This window comes from Miniopterus schreibersii (genome assembly GCF_964146895.1).
Source record: "Miniopterus schreibersii genome assembly, chromosome: 6".
Classification (NCBI taxonomy): domain Eukaryota; kingdom Metazoa; phylum Chordata; class Mammalia; order Chiroptera; family Miniopteridae; genus Miniopterus; species Miniopterus schreibersii.
The window spans coordinates 82,051,319-82,064,307 of NC_138107.1; the positions used below are offsets into that span (position 1 = coordinate 82,051,319).

The 12,989-nt window shown below is 42.3% G+C and overlaps 1 protein-coding gene across 2 annotated transcripts in view; it reads left to right on the forward strand.

Annotated features, from left to right (window-relative positions):
* Nucleotides 1–12,989, forward strand: part of MTHFD1L (methylenetetrahydrofolate dehydrogenase (NADP+ dependent) 1 like) — a 149,699-nt gene that overhangs the window by 59,068 nt on the left and 77,642 nt on the right. For both annotated transcript variants that reach the window (XM_081140670.1, XM_081140669.1), the window contains 2 exons: nt 1,991–2,059; nt 6,808–6,919. In XM_081140670.1, the coding sequence (XP_080996796.1) occupies nt 1,991–2,059; nt 6,808–6,919 (181 nt within the window). The remainder of the gene's footprint in view (nt 1–1,990; nt 2,060–6,807; nt 6,920–12,989) is intronic.

Below are 12,989 nucleotides of genomic sequence, written 5' to 3' on the forward strand. Positions count from 1 at the left end.
GAATGGGTGCTTTTAGACTGTTCCCTCTGCCTCTCTCCATGCCTGCTCTGGAAATAGCCTTGTTTCAGATCTTTGTCGTGTTTTTTCGGGCAACAGTAAAGTCTCTGGTCTTGAAAAAATAATGAGCATAATTGCCAGAAAACATGTGTATGAGGCCTGAAAGATCCACTTTCTGGCAAACCTCTTAAACACCCTTAAGGAAGGCTTTGAAAAACTGCATAACTATTGCTTCCCCCGTCACACTTCATGTCTTACACAGCTGACATCCATTCAGGTGGGGAGAAATGGCAGAGGGTGCAGTGCTGTGTCACATGAGATCAGAGGTGAGAGCAGTCTGTGGGGATGCCCACCTAGGGGACTGGCTGGTGAGAAATGGATCATCTGTCAATCATCTGTGTTGCCTTTTTCTTTATGGGGAAAAATATTTTTTAGTTTACTTTCAATTGTTGTTGACATACAGTATTATATTAATTTCAGGTGTACAGAATAGTGATTCAACATTTATATACCTTGTGATCAGTGCAATAAGTCAAGTAATCATCTGTCACTGTGCATAATTATTACATTATTATTGACTCTGTTCCTTGTGCTGTACATTACATCACCATGACTTATTTTTATAACTAGAAGTTTGTACTTTTTAATCCCACCCAACCCTCCATACCCCTCCTGTCTGGCAGCCATCAGTTCGTTCACTGTATCTATGAGTTTTGTTTATTTGTTTTGTTTTCTTAGATTCCATATGTAACTGAAATAATATGTTTTTCCCCCCTCTGACTTATTTTGCTTACTTGATAGTTCTCTCCTTCTTGTTGCAAATGGCAAGATTTCATTCTTTTTTATGGCTGGGTAATATTTCATTGTGTACATGTATCATATCTGCTCTATCCATTCATCTGTCAGTGGACACCTAGTTTCCATATCTTGGCTGTAACTAGTAATGCTGCTGTGAACATAGGGGTGCCTGTATCTTTTTGAATTATTGGTTTTATTTTTTTAATATCTACCCATGAATGAAATAGTAGTTCTTTTAATTTTTTGAGGAATCTCCATACTGTTTTCCACAGTGACTGCACTAATTTACATTCCCCCCAGTAGTGCATGGGGGTTCTCTTTTCTCCACATCCTCACCACATGTTATTGTTTTCTTTTTGATAACAGCTATTCTGACAGGTGTGAGGTGGTACCTTGTGGTTTTGATTTGCATTTCCCTGGTGTTTATTGATGTTGAGTGTTTTTTCATATGTCTGTTGGCCATCTGTATGTCTTCCTTTGAGAAATGTCTATTCAGGTCCTTTGTTTTTTTATGTAGAGCTGTATTTTACATATTTTGGATATTACTTATCGGGTAGATCATTTGCAAATATCTTCTCCCATTCAGCAGGTTGCCTTTTTTTTTAATGTAGTCTCATTTGTTTATTTTTCCTTTTGTTGCCCTTGCCTGAGGAGACATATCCAAAAAAAATACTCCTAAGAGCTATGTCAAAGAGTTTACTGCCTATGTTTTCTTCTGGGAGCTTAATGGTTTCAGGTCTTACATTTAAGTATTTAATCCATTTTGAGTTATATTTGAATATGGTGTAAGAAAGTAGTTTAGTTTCATCTTTTTGCCTGTTATCTGTCCAATTTTTCTAACACCATTTATTGAATAGAGTGTCTTTACCCTATTGTATGTTTTTGCCTCCTTTGTCGTAGATTAATGGCCATATAATCTTGGGTTTATGTCTGGGCTCTCTGTTCTGTTCCATTGATCTGTCTGCTTTTGTGCCAGTACCATGCCATTTTGATTACTATAGCTTTGTAGAATAGTTTGAAATCAGGGGTCATGATACCTCTAGCTTTGCTTTGCTTTCTCAGAATTGCTGTAGCCAATCAGGTCTTCTGTGGCTCCATATAAATTTTAGGATTATTTGTTATAGTTCTTTGAAAATGTCATTGATATTTTGATAGAGAATAAATAATTGTGGGGTTTTTCTTCTCTCTCCTTTAGGGGGTGACAGGTGCTTTGACAGTTTTGATGAAAGATGCAATAAAACCAAATCTGATGCAGACCCTAGAAGTAAGTGATTTTCCTTTTATAGAAATTGTGAACAGTTTACATTAATTGGATTGCTTGTGCCTCCCCATGCTACGTGAGCATTGCATACAAGGAATATCAGAAGAACTTGGTCATTCAAAAAAATTAAAAGTGTATTTATAGATTCTTTAACATAATTCATATCTTGGCTAATGTAGTATAATTGACCAGAGTAGAAATTTAGAAACTCAACATCTGCCTGATATCTCAGTAAGTCATGTAGCCATGTTTACATATTTTCTCTTTTGCCTTTTTTTTACTTAGTAAAAAAAAATCATTAGGTCTTCAGATTTTTTATTTTTGTTTTTCCCAAACAAAACACATAGTAAATGCTAAGAAATGTTTTCCAGGGGAGTATGCTGTACCATACTTTTATGAAAATGTTGTTTTTGTATATGACTTTTCTGCTCTTGTCTTGAACTTAAATTTTCTCATCAAAATATCTGTTATCATCCAAGTTTTTAGTCAGTTGTCTTGCTCATGTGGTGTAGTAATTGTCTGATTCCCTCCTCCTAGCTAATGAGAGCCCAGGACTTGGGTGCTGACAAGAAGGCAGTATCTGAGTCTGGTTGACAAAGAGACAAGTGGGAGGGTGTGGGAGGGGGTCTGGGAGATAGTGGTATACTGGTAAGTGTTTTAACAGCCAGCTCTCTGGGGTGAAAATGCCTGGTTTGTAGCACTTTCCAGTTTCCATGGTGTAAATGTTTCTGCCATGGACAATTTCTGGCTCCCTTACAGATGTCACTGAACAGTGGAGCTGGGAGGAAATGCATACAGTCAGTGGTGCAAACCTCTATTTGTCTTCAAGTTGTCATGGGACAAAGGGAAGTGGAGGTAGCCAGAAGGCAGAAAGACAAGCAGAATATCCATCCATTTATTCATTTATTCAGCTGATACAAAGCTGAGTTTGTGTTCACTCTGCCATTTACTAACTGTGACCTTGGGAAGTATTTTAATAATCTCATCCCCCTTTTCTCTCATAAAATGGTGAGAGCCCCACTGACTAACCTAACAGGGTTACTGTGGAGATTTAATATTTACTGAACACATATCACGGGCAGGCCTTTAGGTAGGTGTTTGGCCGCGGCAGTGAACACCAAAGCCCCTGCGCTCTTGGCGCTGGCTCTCTCGTGGGAGAGCTAGACCATAGAGAAATAAATCTGGTGGCCAGGACTGAAGAAGAAAAATAAGAGGGGACAGAGAGTGATGTGGGTGTGATATGGTGTCTGACGAGGTGACACCTAAACAGGGATGTGAGTAAACAGGAGAGTGAGCTGAGTGTGTATCTAGAGGAGAGCTCCCCAGGCAGGGGGTAGCATTTAGTGCAGAGACCCTTGGCAGGAATGTGCTGTGCAATCAAAGGGCCCCAGCAGAGAGCAAGAATCCCGGTATAGAAATGGTGGCACCAGAGAGAGCTAGAAGGTCCCGTGAGGGTGCGTCGTGAAGCCATCCCCTGAGCCAGGCTGGGGAGAGCAGAAGCACCACTTAGTCAGGCCTCTGGCTCCTGCAGCTTGAGTTCCTTCCTCTCCCGTCATTCCATTAGTGTGCACACAGGTTCTAGTGTGAGCTATCTTAAAACAAAACGCTTCCCAAAGCCTCCTGTGACCCTGTGTCCCCATCCAGCCGCTGCTCTATATCTCTGCTCACCTCCCAGTCAGACATTACTGTCTATAACTGGAGTCTACTTTGTCACTTCACTCACCTCGGTGACTTCAGCCTGACCTCAGTTTCCCTCCTGTCAAGGTCAGCTGTCCCTCCGTGTGACCGAGCCTTCGTTTCTCTTTCCTTACCTACATGATCTCTCAGCGGTCTGACACAGCTAATGTTTCTTCCTTCAGGAGCCCTTGCTTCTCCTGGCTTCTGTGACCTCTCCCTCTTCTGGACCTCCTTTGCTGGCTTCTTGGCTCAGCCCCTAAATGTCTGAGGGCCTGAGCCCTCACTCCTCCAACTATGCTCTCTCCCACTATCAGCCACTCAACCCCCAAACCCTGCTTCTGAATCTCCTGACCTCAGGATTTCAGACTTGGAGGTACAGTTTCCAAGAGCCACTTGGGTGGGTAAAAGGCATTTCAAACTCCATAAATAAGATCTTTGATTCCCAACCACCTCCTACTTCCTCCCAGTGTACTCCTTCCCCAAACCCAGTCAGCTCAAGCCAAAAACCTAGAGATCAGTCCCCGAGGCCCCTCTCCCCTCCCCCAACCTGCCTCCTCCTGGCCTCAGACTCACATGCCCACCTACCCCACCACTGCAGCCTCCAGCTGGTGTCACTTTTTCCACACTTTCTTTCAACACCTTCCTCTACTCAGCTCTAAAACTGAAACCAGTTCCTTTGCCCTCCTGCTTAGAGTTCTCGGGTGTTTACTGGAGACCTTACCTCTGGCCTGCTGAAGTGGAGCAATGGAATTCAGTTCTGTAGTCATACCAGCTACATTTCTACTTATATATCTTTTAAAAATTTTACTAGCTTCATTTTAAGTAGCCTCGTGTATTGGATGGTGCAGATATAGAATATTTCCAGCTTTGCAGAAAGTTCTTTTGGAAAAGCTCTTTTAAAAGGCTCTGGCAAGCAAGTGAGTCATTGAATTGTTAATCTCATGAAATGTTTGAAAAGCCCATTATGCAGAATATATATGGCTTTGTCCTCATGAGAAACCAAGATGGTTCCTGTATTACTTTCCTAAGTGTTCTGTATATAAAGTAAAATACCAAACTCATGATGGATAGTTTTATATCTTTGGATTAGTCATGGAATTTTCAGACAGAGCTTTTGACTGTGTACTGTATCGTATAGCTGCAGGCACCATTTGAGTGTGTGAGCATACGTGTCTGTTTAAATGTCTAATGTACACATTTTTCCATTCAACTCCGTACTAGGAGATCCAGAACCAGGGCTCCAATGCTGCTTTAAAGATTAACACACTGTGTGGCCTTCAGCTTTAAGTGAAAATTAAAATGCTGCTGATCTAATCCTTTGAGCGGTTATATCAGGAATAGTGATTGTTTATGCTGACCCAGCCACACCCTGCCTATCACCGGTTCCCCTTGGAGACCAGTGCCCGGTGCTTTGCAGACAGATGGCCACGGTCAGGGTTGCAGTGTATAAAGGAGTGAAGGCAGCTGCCCTCCCAGGGTTGGAGCCTGCAATCTGTCCTCAAGAAACTTTTACCAGCTCCGCTAGCTTCCTCAGACAGCCACGTGCTGGGAATGGCAAGGTCAGGAGGTGATGGAGACTCTCTTTTATTTTTATTTTTTCTATTTTATTTATTTATTTTTTTAATTTATCTTTATTGTTGAAAGTATTACAAATGTCCCCCTTTTTCCCCCTATGAATCCCCTCCACCCTGCACCCCTCCCCTCAGGCTTTCACCACACTATTGTCTGTCCACAGGTTATGCATATATGTATATAAGTTCTTAAATTAATCTCTCCCCACCCACCCCTGCCTTCCCTCTGAGATTCATCAGCCTGTTCCATGCGTCTATGGGAGACTGTCTTTTAAACAGTATTTTCTTCAGAACACTTGAAAGGTTTATCTGGATAGAAGTGAGAAATCAGACATAGATGAACCGGTAAACCTAGACACTGAACCTCCATGTATACACATCCATAAACATGTGTTTGGGTTTCATAGTCCCAGCTTTACTTCCACACACACGCGCATGACCTTCTTGGGACCATGTTGCTGTCCCTCTTGAGGGCTTTGGAAGAGAAGGAAGTAGAGGGCTGGCGGAGTGGCTTTGATAAGCTGCCTTTTCATTCTGAGGGCTGATTTTTCTCTCGCTTCCTTTCTTCCTGCTTGTGTTCAGCTTTCTCAGCTTAGAAGCATGGTCAGCAGCAGCTCGTTGTGGGCATTTTCTGTGGCTTGCAGCCCCTGTCTCCGCACACCGTTCCTGGTGTTCCCCACATCGGTGAGAGGGCAGCCTGCATTTTCACAGGCGGAGCTCAGGCTTCGTGTGCTCACACCCAGATGGCCCCCTGGGCTCTGAGTAAAACCCTAGACCTTAAATGCATGTGTATAAGTTCTTTTAGGTTGGGCTATGGTCTGTTCTCTTTCATTAAGAAAAAGTATAGAAAAGGCATTAAAAATAAATCTATGGACAGACTTTTGTTCAATGAATTAAGATATGATTATCAGATTTTTAACATGTAGGACAAACAGTGAGAAAGTCTTAAAACAAAATTTTTAAAAATCAGAATAACAAGCTTGTTATTGTGAACATAAAAACTTAATATTTGCAATACAGTATTCTTATGTGGTTGGCCTGCCTTGAATTGAATTGATTTTTATGCTTGCTTTAGATTTTTCTTGAACTGACTAGTTTCTTAATGAGAAAAAAATTATATAAGCCTCTTAGACCATCAGGGAGTAATTCCATTTTTAAGAAAAATATAATGCAAAGTAATGTGAAATAAGATAAGGCGTTTAGTTCATGGTCACTGAGGCAGCTAAGACATTGGCTTATCAAAATTATCGTAGGAAATAACTGATTCTTACTGCTTTTTCTCCTTGATTCAGCACTCAGTGTAGAATAACAGTGTTCTGGAATACATAAGGAACTCGGACCTTTGAAAGAGTCAGGGTGTTTTAACTTCCTTCGTGAAAATTTGTGCATTAAATTTGCAGTATTAATAAAAGCCAATACCCAGCAGTCTGGCCCACCTTGTTTGCCCCAAATTAACCTTCCATTTGTCTTTAGGAGTTTTAATTTGTTGTTCTACTTCCATAGGGGACGCCTGTATTTGTGCATGCTGGCCCCTTTGCTAACATCGCCCATGGCAACTCTTCAGTATTGGCTGATAAAATTGCCCTGAAACTAGTGGGTAAAGAAGGATTTGTAGGTAAGTCATTTCTTTTCAATGTAGTTGTAGGATATTGAAAAAATTTGAAAGACGACTACTGGAGTGGAGTGGTAGCCACACTGACTTGGAATGTATTCTTTTAAACCCACCTTTCGTAGATGGTTTCAGTGTTAGAAAAGCCCTGTAGCATGGCCTCCACTAGTGAAATGATACTGTGGCTGAACCATAGATTCTGATGTCAGGTGCTTATAGGCTTGAGTGTAAGCTCTAATACTTGGTGGCTGAGAAACCTCAGGCACATTGTAATGACCTCTGAACCTCAGTTTTCTCATCTGTAAAATGGTGATAACAATATTGTATCAAACCTTATAGAGTTATTGTGGAAACTAAATGAGATTATTCATTCAGCAAATACTGAGAATCTACCATTTATAAGGCATGTGACTTAGAGCTGGGGCTACAGTGGTGAGCAAAACAAACAGCCTCTGCCCTCGTGGAGCATCCTGTCTAATGTTGTATATCATTTAACAGGAGAAAGTTCTCTTTCCGTGTTAGCCATTATTGGCAGTAATACTACTGTTAACAACTAAAAATTCCATAGAATCTGAGTGTGTATTTGGTGGCCTCATGGAAGGAAGAGTCCCAGCCAATACACTTGGAAATTTTAATTCGTTGAACTTCAAATTTTTGCTGCTGTCACGCTCTCCTTTGTGGTGCCTGTTTCTCTTTGGCTTTTGTTGGATATTCCAGCCAGAAGGGGGCAGCTGCCATAGAGTTGGCATAGTCATTGCCAGATTCCACCCATGACATTAATGCTGTGACAAAACAGAAGATAGACAAACAAGCAAGGATTCATGGAGTGACACCTTACTTTGACCCTGGGCGATTTTGCACTGGCAGGTTTTCACAGGCCGACGGATAATTTCCATTTACCACCTGAGTGCCTGTAATCACCGAGTCCAGCAATGGCTTCTTTCACACCAGTCATCTGCCCTGTGTCAAACTCAGAAGTGAGTTATTTTATTGGGAAGGGTTCTGCTGGACAAAAGAACTTAGCTGTGCACTTTTTACCATCAACCACTATCAAGCCCATTCAGGACTATTGAGACTGCATCAGGAATTCCTTACAGACACACAGTCAGGAGCTGACAAGGACTTATATAGCTCATTCCTCAGAGGCCTGTGCTAGACAGCATGCTCGTACTTGGCTTCAGGTCCACTCTGAGAGTGGCTAGATGTGCTGTCTAAGTGGATTTGTTCCATTGATCGAGGCATAACTATAGATCTAAAGGACTCCGGGGCTGGGTGAAAGCAGGCACTGGAAAGCTGCCTCTTCTGTGAAGTGGTTCTAATGCATTCTCTCCACAAACAAAAGAGCTTCTAGGAGAAAGCACTCCATCCTATACTGACAGAGCGCCCTGCCTCTGTGCTGTCCTCACTGTGTCAGTATTTATGGAAGATGTGTTACCGTGGCAAAGCATCTTCAGAGGCATATGCTGCTGGTGTATGCAGAACATACATACTGCTCTCCGTATGACCTTGGACAAGCCACCCTCTTCCAGCCAAGGTCCCTCACTTGGCAGAAGCCCTCCTTGTGTACAATCCTGCTGCTTCCCCACCTGGTCTCTAGGCCCCGCGTACCTTTGACTTCTGACTTAACTTTGCTGGGAGTGCAGCTGTGCCTCTCACAGGGCTGTTTCCGCCTGTAAACTTCTCCTTATACCCCAGTCCACTACTGTGTCCCCCTAAGGCAGAGACACCACTGAGCCTCTCCAGTCGTTCCTCTAAGTCTAAAGCCTTCCTCACTAGCTCCAGGATGGGGGCGAAGCATCACATCCTTCCCACTGGGATGTGGGAAGTGGGACCCGTTGTGTGGACAGTTTCCTTTGAAGATGTTCTTTCCTGGCTCCTGACATTGTCAGCCCTTTGAAACCTCAAGGTGGCTGTTGGGCTAACAGATGCAGAAATCTATTTTCAAACAATTTCTTTGCCAATAAGCAAGTGACACCATTTTGGAGCCTCAAAAAGAAAGTGAGCCTGGCCAGGCGTGGCTTAGCAGTTGAGCATCGACCTAGGATCCAGGAGATCGGGGTTCGATTCCCAGTCAGGGCACATGCCCGGGTTGCGGGCTAAAGCCAATCAGTGACTCTCTCATCATTGATGCTTCTATCTCTCTCTCTCCCTCTCCCTTCCTCTCTCTGAAGTCAATAAATATATATTAAAAAAAAGAAAGAAAATGAAACCCAAAGAGCACCATGTTAGCATCCTTCTGCAGAAGTTAAATGCAGAGACATGTTTGTCAGAAGCCTGAGGAGGAATGTATGCCCTCAGAACAGTCATTGTTTATACGAGACCATCTCTCTTAAGATATAAAAAGCTCAAACCCAAAACAAAAAGATTGATAATTTGGGTTACATTAAAAAAATAAATTATGTATGATGAAAGATACAAGGTTAAAAAGCAAGTGACAGATTGGAAGAAATAATTTACAAGGATAATAGACAAATGAACAGCACTTGGAATATGATATAAACCACAAGGGACTACAGATTGATAAGAAAAAAACAAATAATCCAATAGAAAACAGGCAGAAGATTTGAGAAGATAGTTCACAGAAGAGCAATCTGACAGAATTTCTGGGTAAAACTTAAAAAAGAGAAAATAATCTAGGAATTTCACTTCTCTGTAATTTCCAGAAAAGAAGTAACTGAAAATATATTTAGGTCTTTGAAATAATTTGCCTCAAGACATATTGATTGAGTTTCTGCTATGTCAAGTAATACATGGTAGGAACCGGGAATCAAAGACGATGAAGACACGTTTCCCAGCCCACAGCAATTTACAGTGGGGAGCAAGAGACAAGCCTATAAGCAGAATCTCAAACTGGGGTGTCTGATGCACTTAGGAGACCACGGTCCATATCGACTAAGAACCTTAAGAGATGATATACATCTCCTAGATAGAATTGTCTCCATATTGCTGGCTTAATCCAGTGTTTTGTTACATCCCAACACACATAAGGAATTATTTGTCTACTCTGCAATAATTACTCCAAGATAATGGCCTCAGTATTCCATTTAGATTTAAAACAGAGTAAAGTTTATTTAATTAATTGCAGAAATTTGTCAGACTAGAGCAAAACAGTTCATGAGAATCTAGGGAGAGTGCTGTGGTCACTGGATTTCTGTTTCTACTTCTTCAGTCAACAGTCCTCTGGGGAATCCACTCACTCCATTTACTGCTGTCAAAGCAAACCCTTGCTTTGGCATCAAACCCCAATCGTGTTATTTTTAAGAAAATAAAGAAAAGAATAACAACATTGAGTGCCTAGGTTTTTAAAACTTATCTCATATTTAAAGTATTTGTAGGGACTTCAAACTTACACATGAACCTTCATTTTTAAAATTTATTTTCTATTCTCTTAATTTGGTTTTGATTCCAGTTTTGAATGAGTACCTTGCCTTCCCTCTGGAACGCAGCCTGCATTTTTATAGCCAAGGGTTTCTTAACCGACGATCACCAGCCACCACCCCACTCCCCCATAACTAAATGCATGATTATATGAGTATATATAGTTTTCTTAAAAACCAGAGAAAAGCTCCACAATTCTCATTAGATTCTCAAAAGGCATTCATGAATCAAAAAAGATAAAGGACCAGGTCTACATCCCATGGCCTGATGGGTGTGGGATGCTGCTTAACCTTACCCTTGATGGCGATCCATGTGAAGACAGGGTGCCTTTCAGTCCTCCATCCACATTCGACATTGAGCACTCTCTTCCAAAGTGCATGGCAAGAAGTTACCTGATTGAGTCTTCTCCTTTCTGTCTGGACAATTACACAGACCCAGGCTGGGTTTCCCTGGGGCTGCTTGGGTACCTGAGCACCAACAGACGAGATGGCAGTAGAGAAAGATTAGACCCCTCCCCAATGAAATCATGCACTGGGCTCGGCCCCAAACATTTCAGCGTTAGCAACACCTTGTTAATATTTCCATGATAAATGCTCCAGTTCTCTGAGCAGTTCCTGAGCTTTAAGCCTGTGCTAAAGCCGCACGGACTTTCTCACATAACCCTTCAACAGTTCTGGGGGGTGGGCGTTGATCCCCCCAGCCCCATCCCCCACCCAGCTTCCAGGTGATACAGCTGAAGCTTAGGTAGTGATACACATCACTCAGCCTGAGTGGTGGGGATGCGCCCTCAGGGCTCCTCTCACCAAACCTGTGCTGATGATCGGTTGGCTCTTCTGCCTACACTGATTTCTCATCTCTCTCTCTCTGGTTCCCAGCCATTCCCATTAAAAAATAATTCATTTCAGGTGAGCTGTCTAGAGCAGATGGTCACTTTTAAAAACTGTACCAATGTAATTACAATGCACTGATATATAGTAGCATATGCCAACAGTGGTGGAATGCTTTGTTTTTGTTTTTCTTCTTACTACTTTAAAAGATCTTTTCCCCTGATATATTGCTAACAAAGGCTATTCTCATGCTGACTACTGTCTCCACTGCTCCCCTCACCCCGAGTCCTTTCTCAAAACAGCTTTAAATCTTTCTACCTGGGCTTCGGGACCCAGGGCTGGTGGTTACCTCCAGTTACTGGCCTGTCCTCTGTTTCCATTTTTATTGCTATGAAATCTTATATATTCCTCTATTTTGGTAGGAGAGAACCAAACTAAACATTCCTATAACTTCATCCACCCTTTAAAAAAATCAGTGTCAAGTGACTGTCCAGCTTTTGAAGCTTTAATTCCCCCCACCCCCACCTCACTCTGTTTATATTACTTAGAAATGCTGGTCTCACCCCACACTCCATCTTTGTTATACCCCTGATTCTTTTTTTCCACTGATTTATATGTGTAATTACATCAAGGTTGAGAAGTGCAGAATTGTTGGAGACCCTGGCTGAAGGTCCTGTGCTCACCTTCAGGAAACGACAAACCACCAATAGCGTTGTTTAAGCTCTGTGTTGAGGAAAGCCTAGTAAGGGGTTGTTTTCTCTGTCCCAGGGGTTCCAGTTTCTCTGTGCAGTTTGGGGCCCGATCTCATTGTCACCTCACTGTCCCTGCCGGCCTTGCTTCCGCCTCACCTTCCTCTTCCTCTGCTTTTGTTGTAGAACAGAGCCCTCTTTTCTTTCATCAGCTGGTCTTCAGCCCTCCCAGTTCCCCCCAAAAAGGTGAAATATTCTGAGTATACAGTATTCTGGAAAGTACACAGATTAATATAATAAACACCCATGTTCCCACCACTCAGCTGTGTGCTTTAGGGGTTTTTTTGTGTGTATGTTTTTTAATAAAACATGAGAGACAGGGTTAAAGTTCCCTGAATCCCTCCCTGACCTCACTCCCTTTTCTGCTGCTCTCAAAGCCACTGTCCTGATCTGGGGAAGGGGTATCACTTCTGAGCCTCCTTTTATACTTTTAGCACATACGTCTGCCTCCACGAAAGATCTACAGCACATGCTTAAACCTTCTCTGATCATGACACTAGCCTCTCAGCAATTTCTCACAGCTCCCCAGGCCCAAAGAAATACCTAGAACTTCCAATCATTAAGGAGGTAGGTCCAAACCGTTTCATGGGTGTTCATGTCCTAACAGCTCAGTAGCTGTCTGAACAAAGGGTACATTTAAATTGAAAGAAAAAATAAGATTTTATCCTTCAATAGCCACCACAACTTATTAATGAGATGTGTGTTTTTGATGGGCACTGAGCAGCTGCTCAATCCTAGAACTAGTCGACAGGTCGAACCTTGTTTCCTGTTCCACGTTGGTTTCACACAGTCCTTGCTTTTTACTGCAGCAACCACCAAAACTGTAGTTTCACAAATACATGAGGTCGCTGAAAGGCAGGCAGAGCAGTGATGTCAAAACGGTGAACTGCCTCAAACCAGTGAGACTCGCATTGTCCACCAGATGCCAAGTGGTGCCGAGTATCCCTCCAAAATTTAACACATCCCCTGGCTGCTCAGAGGGCCCAAGGGCGTCTCCATACATAAACTTGGAAACCACAGATATGTGACGTGTTTCTGTAGTATTTTTAATATGCTTTACCATTTTATATGTTAGTAAATGTTACTCTCAGCATTGTGCTAGAGCAGGGTCAGCAAACTTTT